Raw genomic sequence first — 13,280 nt, 5'->3', positions numbered from 1 at the left:
GCATTTAGGTTGCTTCCATGTCCTGGCTATTGTAAAGAGTGCTGCAATAAACATTATGGTACACGTTTCTTTTGGGATTATGGTTTTCTTTGGGTATATGCCCAGGAGTGGGATGACTGGATCATATGGTAGTTCTATTTGTAGTTTTTTAAGGAACCTCCAAATTGTTTTCCATAGTGGCTGTACCAACTTACAGTCCCACCAACAGTGCAGAAGAGTTCCCTTTTCTCCACACCCTCTCCAACATTTGTTGTTTCCAGACTTTGTGATGATGGCCATTCTGATTGGTGTGAGGTGATACCTCATTGTGGCTTTGACTTGCATTTCTCTGATGATGAGTGATGTTGAGCATCTTTTCATGTGTTTGTTGGCCATCTGTATGTCTTCTTTGGTGAAATGTCTATTTAGGTCTTCTGCCCATTTGTGGATTGGGTTATTTGCTTTTTTGGTATGAAGCTGCATGAGCTGCTTGTATATTTTGGAGGTTAATCCTTTGTCCGTTGTTTCATAGGCAATTATTTTTTCCCATTCTGAGGGTTGCCTTTTAGTCTTGTTTATGGTTTCTTTTGCTGTGCAAAAGCTTTTAAGTTTCATGAGGTCCCATTCGTTTATTCTTGATTTTATTTCCATGATTCTAGGAGGTGGGTCAAAAAGGATGTTGCTTTGATGTATGTCAAAGAGTGTTCTGCCTATGTTTTCCTCTAGGAGTTTGATAGTGTCTGGCCTTACATGTAGGTCTTTAATCCATTTGGAGTTTATTTTTGTGTATGGTGTTAGGAAGTGTTCTAATTTCATTCTTTTACATGTTGCTGTCCAATTTTCCCAGCACCACTTATTGAAGAGGCTGTCTTTTTTCCATTGTATACTCGTGCCTCCTTTGTCAAAGATAAGGTGCCCATATGTGTTTGGGCTTACTTCTGAGTTCTCTATTCTGTTCCATTGATCTTCCTTTCTATTTTTGTGCCAGTACCATACTGTCTTGATCACTATGGCCTTGTAGTATAGTTTGAAGTCAGGAAGCCTGATTCCACCAACTCCATTTTTCCTTCTCAAGATTGCTTTGGCTATTCGGGGTCTTTTGCGTTTCCATACAAATCGTAAGATTTCTTGCTCTAGTTCTGTGAAAAATGCCATTGGTAATCTGATCGGGATTGCATTGAATCTGTAAATTGCTTTGGGTAGTACAGTCATTTTCACGATGTTGATTCTTCCAATCCAGGAACATGGTATATCCCTCCATCTATTTATGTCATCTTTGATTTCTTTCATCAATGTCTTAAAGTTTTCTGCATACAGATCTTTTGCCTCCTTAGGCAGGTTTATTCCTAGGTATTTTATTCTTTTGGTTGCAATGGTGAATGGGAGAGTTTCCTTAATTTCTCTTTCTGCTCTTCCGTTGTTAGTGTATAGGAATGCAAGAGATTTCTGTGCATTAATTTTGTATCCTGCTACTTTACTAAACTCATCAATGAGTGCTAGCAGTTTTCTGGTAGAGTCTTTAGGGTTTTCTATATATAGTATCATGTCATCTGCAAAGAGTGATAATTTTACTTCTTCTTTTCCAATTTGGATTCCTTTAATTTCTTTTTCTTCTCTGATTGCTGTGGCTAACACTTCCAAAACTATGTTGAATAACAGTGGTGAGAGTGGACACCCTTGTCTTGTTCCTGTTCTTAGAGGGAATTCTTCCAGTTTTTCTCCATTGAGAACAATGTTGGCTTTTGGTTTGTCATATATGGCTTTTATGATGTTGAGGTAATTTCCTTCTATGCCCATTTTCTGGAGAGCTTTTATCATAAATGGATGTTGAACTTTGTCAAAAGCTTTTTCTGCATCTATTGAAATGATCAAAGCAGTTTCTTAAAAAGCTAAACATAATAGCTATCCTATGACCCAGCAATTCCACTTCTTGGTATTTACCCAAGAAAAATGAAAGCATATGCCGACATAATAACTTATACTAGAATGATCATAGCAGCTGTATTCTTAATAGCCAAAAAATTAAAAGCAGCCCTGGCATCCATCAACAAGAGAATAAGTGAACTGTGATCTAGTCACACAACAGAACACTACTCAGCAAGAAAAAAGAGCAACTTACTGACTCATGCCACACAGATGAATCTCAAACATACTATGCTGCATGAAAGAAGCCTCACACACACAAAATACATTCTTTAAGACTCTATCTATATGAAGTCTAGAACAGGAAAAAATAATTTACAATGGGAAAAAAAAAATAGAACCATGGTTGTTGGTGGGTGGGGGTAGGAATGGAGAAGGAGCACAGAGAACTTTCTGGGGTGATGGTAATATTCTGTATCCTGACACAGATTTTCATGACATGGGCATACTCATTTGTCATAAAGGGGTACAGAGATGTGGTAAAGCAAATAAAGTGTTAACTGCAGAATCTAGGTGGTAGGTATTCTTTCAACTTTGCTGTATGTTTGAAATTTTTCACAATAAAGTATTAGGGAAAAGACAAAAATGTATTTTTAAAAGCAAGAGATTTGCTTTAAAAACAGATAAGCAGATAGGGACTTCCCTGGTGGTCCAGTGGTTAAGACTTCGTCTTCCACTGCAGGGGTTGCAGGTTCGATCCCTGGTCCGGGAGCTAAAATCCCACGTGGCTTGTGGCCAAAAAACCAAAACATAAAACAGAAGCAATATTGTAACAAATTCAATAAAAACTTTAAAAACGGTCCATATTAAAAAAAAAAAAAAACTTAAAAAAAATATATCAAAAAAAAAAAAAGGCAGATATATTTGAGCAAAGTTTGCCTTTGAAAAAGGTAACTAAAAGAAAAAGATCAATCCTTACCTGTACTGGTGCTTTGGAGTTTACAAAACACTTTCACACAGATTACTTTACGTGATCCTCACCAAAACTCAGGTATTCCAGTTTCATTTTATGCTTGAGAAAACTAAGGATCAGAATTTGCCAAATATCACAGCCAGTACCACACAGTGCTGGACTTCAATGTTTTTTTGTTAACGCCTCTGGCTCCTCTACCTCTGTTCTTCCAAACACACCTCGCTGTGGAGCTGCCGTCAACATCAAACATCTGAGGACCAACCACACGGACACTGCTGATGAGCCGCCAGCCCCTCGCGTGTCCCATGAGCAGAGTGACAGACTAAAGCAGCTGCCGTACTTACTAGCAGGACGTGAAAGGGACACTCACGCAGACAGTCAATGAGCATGAACGTAACAGGTCGAAGGTGCACTTCCAACCCACACAGAATAAACGCACCGGCACGCCCCCCTCGCTGAGTTCTTTGACACCATCCCCAAAGTCTGGGGAAATCTGTCTACACAGATGGGCAAACTGCATATGAGGCCTGTAGGTAAGAAACTGCAACACAAAACTTGTCAGAACAGCTCTCTGACAAGATAGTCCACCACTCTTCTTACCAGCGCAGAACAAAAGTAGAACAGAAGGATGGGACCCAGGAACATTGCTCAACCCTGACACGGCCAAAATGAGAGGCAAAAGCTTTACTAATCACTCTTCAGATTCATCAATGGCTTCAGGGTATTCTGGCTTTTTGTTACAACATATAACAACCCACCCCAGTAATTTTGGTTAAATTTAAACAGGAGAGAGAGAGACCCGTGGAATATGAATAAAAGCCCTTTCAGCCTTAGAAACTGGTGTATTTATCCAAACATTTACTTAGTGTGCCAGACACTTTGGGAACTGTGATGAAACTAGGATACAGTCCTTGCCCTCAAGCGGCCCATAATCTAGCAGGAGGCTCAAGACAGAAATCCGAGCCCACGAGGGCTATAGGGGAAGGTCCGAAGAGCAGAGGAAAGAGAGCGCAAAAGTATAGCCAGGGGCTTAAGAAAGATTTCAGCTGGGCCTAAGTTTGGGAGGATATGTATTTGCAGAACTGGGGGCAGAAGAAGGGGATGAGGGGTCGCACTCCAGGCTGGCTCCTATGGAGGTCCTGGCAAAGAAAGGCTACCTGCAGCCTGAGCAGGAGGGAGAGGGAAAAGTACTGCCAGCACATTTTAGAGAGTGAAGAGGACAGATTAGAGGGCCTCACAAACTGCCTGACGTGAGGAATTCACTGGGACAGGGCCAAACATGGGAAGCTAAGGTAGGGCTGGAATCAATTTCCCCAGTAAGTCAAGACTTCACAAAATCTTAATAACACAGATTCAGGATGCCTGCTTAAAACCCAGGTGGACCTGTGATGTCTGTTGCCTAGCAGGTGGCCAAAGAATGGTAGATGTAATCGAGACAGGTGGTTCACAGAGCAGCAAGCCAGGAGATAAGCACCAGGAACAATGGGTTTGAATCCCAGTTTGACTGTATGGCCTAGGGTGAGTTTCTAACCTCTGGTGACGTATCCGCAAAAGGGAAATGACACCAGCTACCTCACAGGATTGAAATGAGATAACATCTGTAAGGCATCCAGCACGGTGCCTACAACATAGGAGGCATCAAGGAAAGGCGGATATTACTTATAGGAACAGTCTGCACTCTAAGCAAACTTCAGAGTCTGATGCCTCCTACCATTCCACTGTGTTGAGAAACCAGCTAAAGGCACTGACTTCGGATAGGACCAAGGGCTTCCTCATGTCCTAAGCAGCTTCTCCTTCTGTTCTCTGATTTCTTTTTATTTAACTTTTAAAAATACTCTGTCCTTTAAGGCATTTTAGGTTATTCTGAGACGTCTGCCTCACCCTGTGGCCTCACATCATGAACGTTCCCCTACTGAAGAACCCAATCCAAACAAGGCAAGCCGTCCAAGGGAAAGCCAGGGTCATAAGCCACTTCACAGGGAACATCCCAACACTCACTTCAGCAAGGAGAGCGTCAAGGGCAGCCCACGGCAGGTTTGAGCTGATAGGGCTGTGACATTCATAACATCACTCTTAAGAACCACACTTAAAGTTATGGTGGTGATGATATTAAGCACCAAGAAATGTATATAATACAAAGTATTTTATGTATGCAATAGGTATGCAGGAAAATTTAAAAAGCAGTTATCTTTATAGCTAGGACTGTCAAGATAATGAGATTCTATATATCAAAAGGCATAAGAACACAGTGATTAGAGAACTCACAGCCCCTGAGCTCAAGATAAAATTACAGTCACTTATTTCAGGAACAGAAAGTTGGGTCTCATTCTCTCAACTACACTTTCACAGGGAAAGTTTCCGTAATTCCATATAATCTATAATACCAAGGGTCAATGACCTGGGGGGGAGGGGGGCACTCAGGTCAGACACAAAGAAAAATTCGCTTTCTTCTAGGGAAAAATAAAAATTTGATTAATCCACTCTGTATTATATTATTAAGAGCAGGCAACACATTTTATTCCACAGCTAGGAAACACTAAGAAACCACTAAACTTTGGTGGACTAGGGTGGCTAATTTCACCACTTTTGTGGAGGATGCTGGGCTGGCAGGGAAAAGGAGGGAGGAAGACTAGGAAGAAGGGGAAAGTGGTAAAAAATAAGAGAAAACTAGATGAAAGAAAAAATATGACACAAGCAAATACCAAGACAGACAAATGGAGAATCGGTCTGAGAGCTGAAGGCAGAAACCCCTGGTTAGAGGCTGTGCTATTACCTGTCACCTGTTGTGCACTGCCCATCCAGCTGCACCAATCCCTAAATCTTTATAGGGAAATTGACTCAGCTCACCAGGGTGGAAATATATTATTGCCTGGGTACAAATGCTCTGAAACAACAATACCAAAGACTTCCAAAAAACCAAATCTAAATTCTCCAGCCTCCACTCTAGTTAAAACTGGTTTCTGTTTCTCCTTTATATGGGCTGGCTGGAGCTTCCACTTCTACAGCCTAGTTCACACAATTCTCCAATTCAGCCAATGTCTGTGGAAGGCCTACTGTGTGGGGGGACACAGCAGTGACAAAACAGACGTGACTGCCCCTTCACAGAGCTGATTAGTGACATACGGTGGGGAGGGCATCCATCTTTAGCAGTGCACTGGGTGCAAAAAGGGAGGGAGGGTGAGTATAGAGTCTCCTCCAACACTCCTACCCCCACACTCAGATCTTTCAAGGGCAACTCAAAGTCCTAGCTAAGGAAAGGGAAAATGGAGTAAATCTCAAGACTGACAAGAAAATATTAAAGGTTACAGTTACAATGCACCCTGATTCAAAACAAAACAAAACTGTAAGTGTTCAAACTGAACACAGCATTATCTGTAACCACATAAAGGATAACTCCTGAAATGGATAAAGAGCCAGAGTATTTTTAGTAATACTTAAATAAGTTCATAAAGATGACCCAGCCTAATGTATTACAAAATTCTAAAGTACCTTTGGAATCATTAAGAAGCAAATTATGTTTGTTGAGTATAACTGTTAAGTATATTTCTCATACTTTGAATATTGGCAACTCACGCTAGGAATCGTGTCTTAACATGTGGCCTAAGATATACCTCAACAAATGGGCTCCATAATCAAACACGTTTAGGAAATGTTGCACACTCTACACACCACTTGCAGATTCACAGTGTTTCAGGAAATTAAGTTTTCTGACAAATCCTGTATGAAAGAAATCTGCCAAACTTAGTCTGAGCCAGTATTTCTCAAACTAATTTGACCACGGATCCTTTATTCATTTAATACTTATTAACGGTCCACAAATTGCTTCATGGAATACATGTGATATGAATACATGGGATACACTACAGGTGTAGGGGACTCACTGCTTCATTAACTCGAAAATGCAGTTGATTATCAATCTCCCCAGCATTCTGATGAACTGGTTATTTACTACATGCTATAGAAACGCAAAAATTTCCCCAATGAATTTCTGACCAGAATTCATTCAACAATAAGCTGACTTACTATATTTTTAAGAAGAAATTTTTAATGAATTAAAAGTGAATCTTGATATATTAGTATAAAGGAATTCAAATTCATTATATAATAAATTCATTATATATTCCTTTGCTAAATTGCTGAAAGCTTATCTTCACTAAATATGGGTTTTTAAATCTCCAGAGTATACTGAATATCTTAATTTCTAAAGATTCATTCCCTTAAAGAAAAAATATTGAATCAAAAAACGATATTTACCTCTGCCTATTACCTGATATGCCTAATTACAAATATCTGTAACTGAGATGTGGTATCAACATGCATAGTTCGTGAATAACAAGCATGGGACTATTATTTCTGTGGTTGTGGGGTTATTTATAATTTGACTCCTCCTCTTAAAAAACTAACCTTAAAGCCTACATTGGAGATTTTATGGAATCCAATTCCAGTGCTTGAAATTCAAGTTTTCATCATTCAGTCAGTTAACAAAAATCAAACTCAACAGACATTTATTTAGCACCTACTATATGCATGCCGCTGGATTAAGCACTGTAATGATTAATGTATTTTTCTGGGCCCCAAATCAAGACAATGGTCTGACAACAGGCAGAATACTTGGGACTCTTAGAAGCTCAGGGGACCTCTAGGCAATGTGGATGACTGAAGAAAGCTGCTCCACAGGAGATGCTTACAAGACACCTGGGTGAATTTAGGACACCGCCCCCAAAAGGCCGTTAAGGCACAAAGGCCTCTTTCTTTAAAAGCTACTTTAGTAACTAAAAGTTTAATATTACTTAATGCAAGATAGCCAATTATCAGATGTGGGTCAAAAACTTGAAAGCTGTTAAAGCGGCCAGATTCAACTTCACCTGCGTAACACTTTTTTTTTTTTAAGCCAGTTAGGAGCTTAACGTACAAGCATTACAATGATATTAAGAGCAGCTTAGGTTAATAGTTTAAAACTATCACAGGTTTCTACAAAGACTCCGTAGGAGAAGAAATCCAAAACTAATAATCAGAATGAACCTGAATTTTCAGGTAGCGTATGAGAGCGAGAGAAACCGCTTCATCTGTGTTATGCAACACTGAAAAAGACTTTTTTCACTTTTATAGAAAAGGCATGATAACAGCTAGAAATTTAAGATAGTGAACCAATTTCTATCCCTCTAACTTGGGAGGTCTAGCAGTACTCGGTAAGCAAGAAAATCAAGACAAGTTTGCAAATGACTCTTTTAAAACACAGCAGCGACGAGAAGGATGATCCTCAACAACCTGCAGCCACGCATACAGGAATACTTCCCCCTAATTTAACAACACACAAACGCACGAATTCCAGCTCTAAAATTTCAAATCAGAGAACGTGAAAGCTGCTGCAGTCTGTCTTCATGAACACTCTTTGCCTTTTTTTAAAAAAGGAAAAATACCTTTCCTTTAGAAAACCGTAACAAAGACTAAGCCCAGAAACTGACAAAACATAGCCAAGGCAATAGACGCTGGAGAAGACACGCAGTTTAAAAACAGTAACAAAATGCCCAGTAAGGCTGCTTAATAAAAAATTAACTTTGTTCTGCTGAATGCTTCGAAAATCGCGTTTCTGAGAGTATTTTCTAATGGCATATGCTTTAAGTACAACATGCATGCTAATAAACGTGAACCTCAAATACATGTGCAACGAAGCAAAACTGATGTTCCAGATTACATTTTAACAGTCCCAAAGAAAATGGAAAACTGCAACAGCATGCCTGTGCAAAGCTGACAGGGAAAACACAACTGGTGGGGTCCAGTGCCCCGGCTTCCCAGTGCTAGCCACCCTTCCCTTTCCACCACGAGAACCAAAAGAACAAAGTTCACGCTGATGTCACGTTCAGGGTCGCGCCAGAATATCCTGGGGGGTTCCTCTGTACCCGCTGTTTGGTAGGGAACGGATTCGAGCGCCTCGGTCAAGTTCACAGCGGTCCCTCCTGCTCAAGACGTCGGGTCGGATGAGTCGCAGGATGAGTTCGGAGAGCGTCCTAATCACAACTCGACTAAGCAGGATCCCCAGGACCAGGGTCGGTCCTCCTCCGGTCGCCGCCCCGGCAAGACGGTCCGCTAGCGCCCGTCAAAGTCATCCGAAGCCCGGCGAGAGGGCACCGAGGCTCGGGGAGGGAGCCCCGCCCGGCGCTGCGGGAAAGCTGCCGCCCGGCGGGGGCCCGAGCGTCACCGCGGACCGCAGCCCCGGAGCCCCCGCGAGCCCGGCGCCGCTTACCTTGTTGCCGCTGCTGCTGCCGCCGCGAGGCTCGGACTCCACTAGGCTGGAGCCGCAGGAGCGGCCCGAGGCGGCCGTCTTCTGGCCGGGTGGGAGGCGCGGCCCGCCGGGCTGCAGCGGCGGCGGCGGCGGCGCCGCGGGGCCCGGCGCGTCCTCGGCCTCCTTGCAGCCGTGGTACACCGCCCGGCTCTCGGAAATGTGGATGCTCGGGGCACAGCCCATGCTGGCGGCGGCGCCGGGGACACGCTGGCGGACAGCCGCGACTCGGTTAGCAAACGGCCCGCCCGGCGCCTCGGGGCCGCCGCGGGCGCCGTGTCATCGCCGCCTGGGCGGGCAGGCGGGCGGGCGGCGGCGGCGAGCGCGGGTCTCGCGTCAGGAAGTGCGGCCGCCCCTTTTATCGCGGTGCGGGCGCGGCGGCGGCGGCGGCGGCGGCAGTGGGGAGGGGGCGGTGGGGCGGGCAGCGCACCGCGGCCGCCCCTCCGAACATGCCCTTCCTGAGGAGGGAGCCGCCGGCCGCCTCCCTCACATCGCCGCTCTCGCCTCGGCCCCGCCGCGCTTCCGGGGAATTTCGGGGGAGGAGATTTGCGCTCTCCCGACCCGAGAGCTGGCGAGTCCGCGCCGCGCAAGCGACGCCGGCCTCGCCGTGGGGCGGCGCGACCCCCGGGGGCGGTGAGCTCCCCACGGCGCTCGCTCGCGGCCCCGCTCCCGCTCCTGCTCCGCGGCGCTGCAGCCGCCGCCTCCCGAGGCCCGGGCACCCACGCCGCTCCGCCTGCCTTCCCGCGAATAAACGCCCCTGGTCCGAGGGCTGCTGGAGGAAAAAGCTAGTTTAGATAGGTCGCCGTTGAGGGGTGGGGGCCGGAGGAAGCCCGCTGGGGCGGCGAGGCCACGTCCGCCCCAGTAGGGAAGGAGGGACCTCGGCTCCAGTCGGATCTGAGGCCGCGCCGTCGAGAAGCGCTGAAGCAGCGGCGCTCACCGGGAGCTGCGGACGGAGCGGCTGCGGCTCCGGCTCCGGACTCCGCACCGGGTCTTGCCGGCAGCACGCCGCGCCCAGCCCCCAGCGGTGACCTCCAGCGGGTGCTGGCGTCAATGCAAAGCAGCTGGGGCGCCCGCAGCCGCCTCCCGGCTCCGCCCGCCACGGAGCATGCGCGACCGCGACGGGAGGGGAGCGCTACCCAGCTGCGGGGAGAAAGACTTGCCCAAGGCCACACAGGGCCACCCTGGGCCCGTGGGCTCGGACCTCGGGCCTGCGGCCTCCAAAACGCAGACCGCTGGGTTCGAATCCTGGCTCCATAACTTATCTGAGCCATTAAAGAGGCCGGCGGAAGGACCTCTGTTTAGGGTGGTCCCAGGCAGGTGGGGGCCGGGCGTTATTGTCGCGGCCGAAGTCCTCGTGCGTTCCCTCGCGCGCCAAGACCTGGAGCACCACGCCCGCCTACACTGGCGACTGGGAGGCTGCGATGCTGGGATGCTGAGAAGCTACATTTCGTGGCAGGCTGGGGACGCCGTCCTCCTCTCGTCTTAACCAAAGGTCGGGGCACCCGAGACTAAATCTTGCTTGCGGGAGCAGAACCGGGCGTCCGCGGTGCAGGGAGAGGCCTGTGATGACGCCAGACGCGTTGGCAGAACGCCCTACACACGTCGCCAGCAGTTCGCTGTGTGAGCTTAGGCGAACCACTTAGCCTCTCTGTGCCTGGGTCTCCTCCCACGAGCAGCTAGAGGGTGGCGCTCCTGGGTGTCGTCCATCACGTACCCCGGAGCGGCCCATCTGGGACCCGCCCCCACTCCCGCCCTCTCTGCGGCTCCCGGTCAGCCGAGACCCCGGCGCGGCGGGTCCCTTTCCTCTCCCGCCGTCCACACCTTTCCCAGCGTGGCCCTGGAACGACCCCGAGGTGCCGCCGCTCCCGCCTCGGGCCCGGCTACTGTAAAGACCCGGAGGCGTGCTCCGGGCTGGAGTCCCTGGCTGCGGCGCTGGGACTGCCGCACAGGCTCAGGCGCCAAGTTCCCTTGGTGGCTCGGGCTTCAGGGCGCCGGGGAACCTAAGATCCACAGTCCCGGCGCCCCTCGAGCCGGCATCCGGGCCCGAGGTGCGCACCGGGCGGTTTCCCGAGGTCGGCGGAGCAGAAAGGCCAGGTCGAGAGCAGTTTTGCGCCATTGGCCCTCTTTACTAGCCAGGCTGGCCCAAATCACTGCCACGTGACTTACATTATCAAGTTTAAGCACATTTACCAGTAATCATATGTATGCCTCCCTGCCTTATAAAAGTACCAGCGGCTCAATGAAAATGTCTTGAAAGACACAGGAAAAGATTTTTACTGTCATTCGTTATTCTACCTAAATTGTGTTTTCTGCCGCTGTTCTGCTGGTTTTCAAACGGAATTTTTCCGGGCAGAATCTGGACTCTTCTAAATAAAGAGTAATTGGTGAAAAAAACGCTTTGAACCATCAGAGTGCTTGAAAGTCTCTCTCAGGCCCTCTGTCCTCCCCTCCCTGCCTTGCTGAGAAGCCTGGCCTTGATGACTCCCTGCGCTGACCTTGCCTCCTCCTCGGGCTCCAGGCTGCCCTCTTGGCTCCTCTTTGCAGGCAGGACCTCGGTGTCCTGGCCTCTCCTTGGAAATCCTTGAGCCCTGCTCTAATTCGGGGTGGGAACCCTTATCTCCAGCCCGCATCACATCTTGCTGGCCTCCTGCGCTGCCCTGTACAGTCCTGAGCTGTTCACTTGCCCCCTCTGTTCCCAGAGAACTATTGGATAGCAGCGTTCACTGATTTCCAGCTCTGCAATTTGGGGACCCTAGACTTAGAGACCTAAAAGGCTAAGAATGAAGCAAGAGCAGACAGGAATGATAGGAGTCATCTGCCCACTTCTGGGGTCACAAGGAGCAGCCCCCTACTCACTTTCATCCATACCCTGGAACTCAGCCTGGGACACTCCAGGAGGTCACAGTCTCTCCCTGCCCCCTCCCCCATCTCAGCTTCAACTGCCTAATATCAGTTTCACCCCACCCCTCCTTCCCTGGCCATAATCTGCACCTTGAGGTCCCTGAACAATTCTCTACCCAGTTTCCCCAGACCTCAGTAACAGCAGACACAAAAGGGGTCACAATAACAGAACTAACTCAAACCTCACTGGCATGTGCCACCCACTGGCACAGCCAGGACTCCTGAGCCCCTATGAAGAATCCCACCCGGTGGGGTATGTAGGTAGCTCACAAACAATCTCACTGCTGCTGCAAGAGAGGCACCCCCAGCCATGTGGGCACCTGGAAGTTCAGTGGCACGCAGGGGAACACACTCCCTCACCACCCCCAATCCATTTCCCCAAACAGACCTGCTTGACCCCCACCAGGCTCAGAATTGTAATCGAACGTCAACTTAAGCTTTTTTTTTTTAATGTGGACCATTTTTAAAGTCTTTATTGAATTTGTCACAATATTGCTTTTTTTTTATGTTTTGGCTCCTTGGCGGTGAAGCAAGTGGGATCCCAGCTCCCCACCCAGGGATCGAAACTGCATCACCACCACCACCACCACCCACCCCCACCAGCACTGGAAGGCCCAGTGTCCAATACTGGACCCACCAGTTCTTACTTCAGTTCTTACTCTTAGCTCTCAGGCATGAGGTCACTGGGGCTGGGAAAGGAGTCAACCAAGGGACAGAGGACAGCCTGGGCCCCCCATCACCTCCCCCACTAGCACAGGCCATTCCCAGGAGACTCCTCAGTCCTCATGGTCCCCTCACCAGTCTCTGAGAGACATGAAGATGCAGGGTCCCACACAGCTTTATTCTATCTAAAACACAAACCGGTTCTGTTTCTACATCTCTTACACCTAAACTGATCCTTTTTACAGTCGGTGCTCCCTCCTGGCTTTAGTTCCTCCTCCACCTAGGAGTCAGCATTCAGATTGCTATTGGCACCCAATTTTCTACTCCTGAACTGGGCTTGAAGCAGCCTCGAGTGGGAGAGATCCTGTACCCTGAGGTGTGAATCCCAGCCCTGCCATACATCCTCTCTCCACGCTGCTTTCCTCCACTGTAAATCTAGGATTAATCATATCTACCTCTCAGGGATTAAATGGGCTAACTGACGTCAGATGCCTAGAATAATTACCGAGCCGCCTGCATCTTAGCTCACCGCCTTCTCCTGGGTCCTTTCAACACCACCTTCCTCCAGGCCTGCCCCCAGACTGCCAAAAACTGCTGGAGGAAATGAAATTACCTCAAGGA

At 47.9% G+C, this 13,280-nt stretch overlaps 1 protein-coding gene across 2 annotated transcripts in view; it reads right to left on the bottom strand.

The window, feature by feature from the left end:
* PDE8A (phosphodiesterase 8A) overlaps positions 1-10,164 on the bottom strand; it is a 148,987-nt gene extending 138,823 nt beyond the window's left edge. The window contains exon 1 of one of the 2 annotated variants that reach the window (XM_057720858.1): positions 9,060-10,164. In XM_057720858.1, coding sequence (XP_057576841.1) covers positions 9,060-9,281 — 222 coding nt within the window. In that variant the 5' untranslated portion in view covers positions 9,282-10,164. The remainder of the gene's footprint in view (positions 1-9,059) is intronic. The other variant, XM_057720859.1, reaches the window with a different exon arrangement.
* Positions 10,165-13,280: the final 3,116 nt, after the last annotated feature.

The sequence above is a fragment of the Hippopotamus amphibius genome, chromosome 2, assembly GCF_030028045.1.
Source record: "Hippopotamus amphibius kiboko isolate mHipAmp2 chromosome 2, mHipAmp2.hap2, whole genome shotgun sequence".
Lineage (NCBI taxonomy): Eukaryota > Metazoa > Chordata > Mammalia > Artiodactyla > Hippopotamidae > Hippopotamus > Hippopotamus amphibius.
The sequence above is the reverse complement of the archived record's forward strand: the minus strand, read 5'-3'. Positions and strand labels throughout refer to the sequence as shown.